Source organism: Bison bison, unplaced genomic scaffold (assembly GCF_000754665.1).
Source record: "Bison bison bison isolate TAMUID 2011002044 unplaced genomic scaffold, Bison_UMD1.0 scf7180017864162, whole genome shotgun sequence".
Lineage (NCBI taxonomy): Eukaryota > Metazoa > Chordata > Mammalia > Artiodactyla > Bovidae > Bison > Bison bison.
This window is the reverse complement of record NW_011494734.1, coordinates 2174229-2174649: the sequence shown is the minus strand read 5'-3', so window position 1 is coordinate 2174649 and position 421 is coordinate 2174229. Positions and strand designations below refer to the sequence as shown.

Sequence of the window (421 nt, the reverse complement as noted above, 5' to 3'; positions counted from 1 at the left end):
AGCCCAGGGGTGGGCGCCGGCCGCCATCTTGTACCGGGCGGCAGGATCTTCACCCGCGTCCTCCGCCCTCGGAGGGGGAGGGGCGGCGGCGGCGGAGGCGAGAAAAGTAGCGAGAGACGCGCCGGGCGGGAGGTGCCAGCAGCGGCCGCACCGCGGAGCCAAACACGGGCGGGGACGGCGGCGGCGGGACCCGGCGAGCGCGGGCGGCCCCGAGCGGCCTCCGATGCGGCGCAGCGTGAAGAGGCGGCGGCGCCGGCCCCCGGCGGCCCCGGCCGCGGCCGCCCGGGGCGGCGGCTTTAGGCTGGGAGGAGGAGCCGGTCTGGAGGCGCGGGAGGAGAAGGTGGTGTACTCGCGGTCGCAACTGTCGCTAGCCGACAGCACCAAGGCACTGGGCGACGCCTTCAAGCTGTTCATGCCCCGC

General features: G+C 77.0%; 1 protein-coding gene across 1 annotated transcript in view; it reads left to right on the top strand.

Annotated features, from left to right (window-relative positions):
- The first annotated feature begins 223 nt into the window (after positions 1-223).
- Positions 224-421, top strand: part of CCDC71L (coiled-coil domain containing 71-like) — a 3875-nt gene continuing 3677 nt past the window's right edge. Inside the window, exon 1 of the mRNA XM_010841500.1 lies at positions 224-419. Within this exon, the coding sequence (XP_010839802.1) occupies positions 224-419 (196 nt within the window). The remainder of the gene's footprint in view (positions 420-421) is intronic.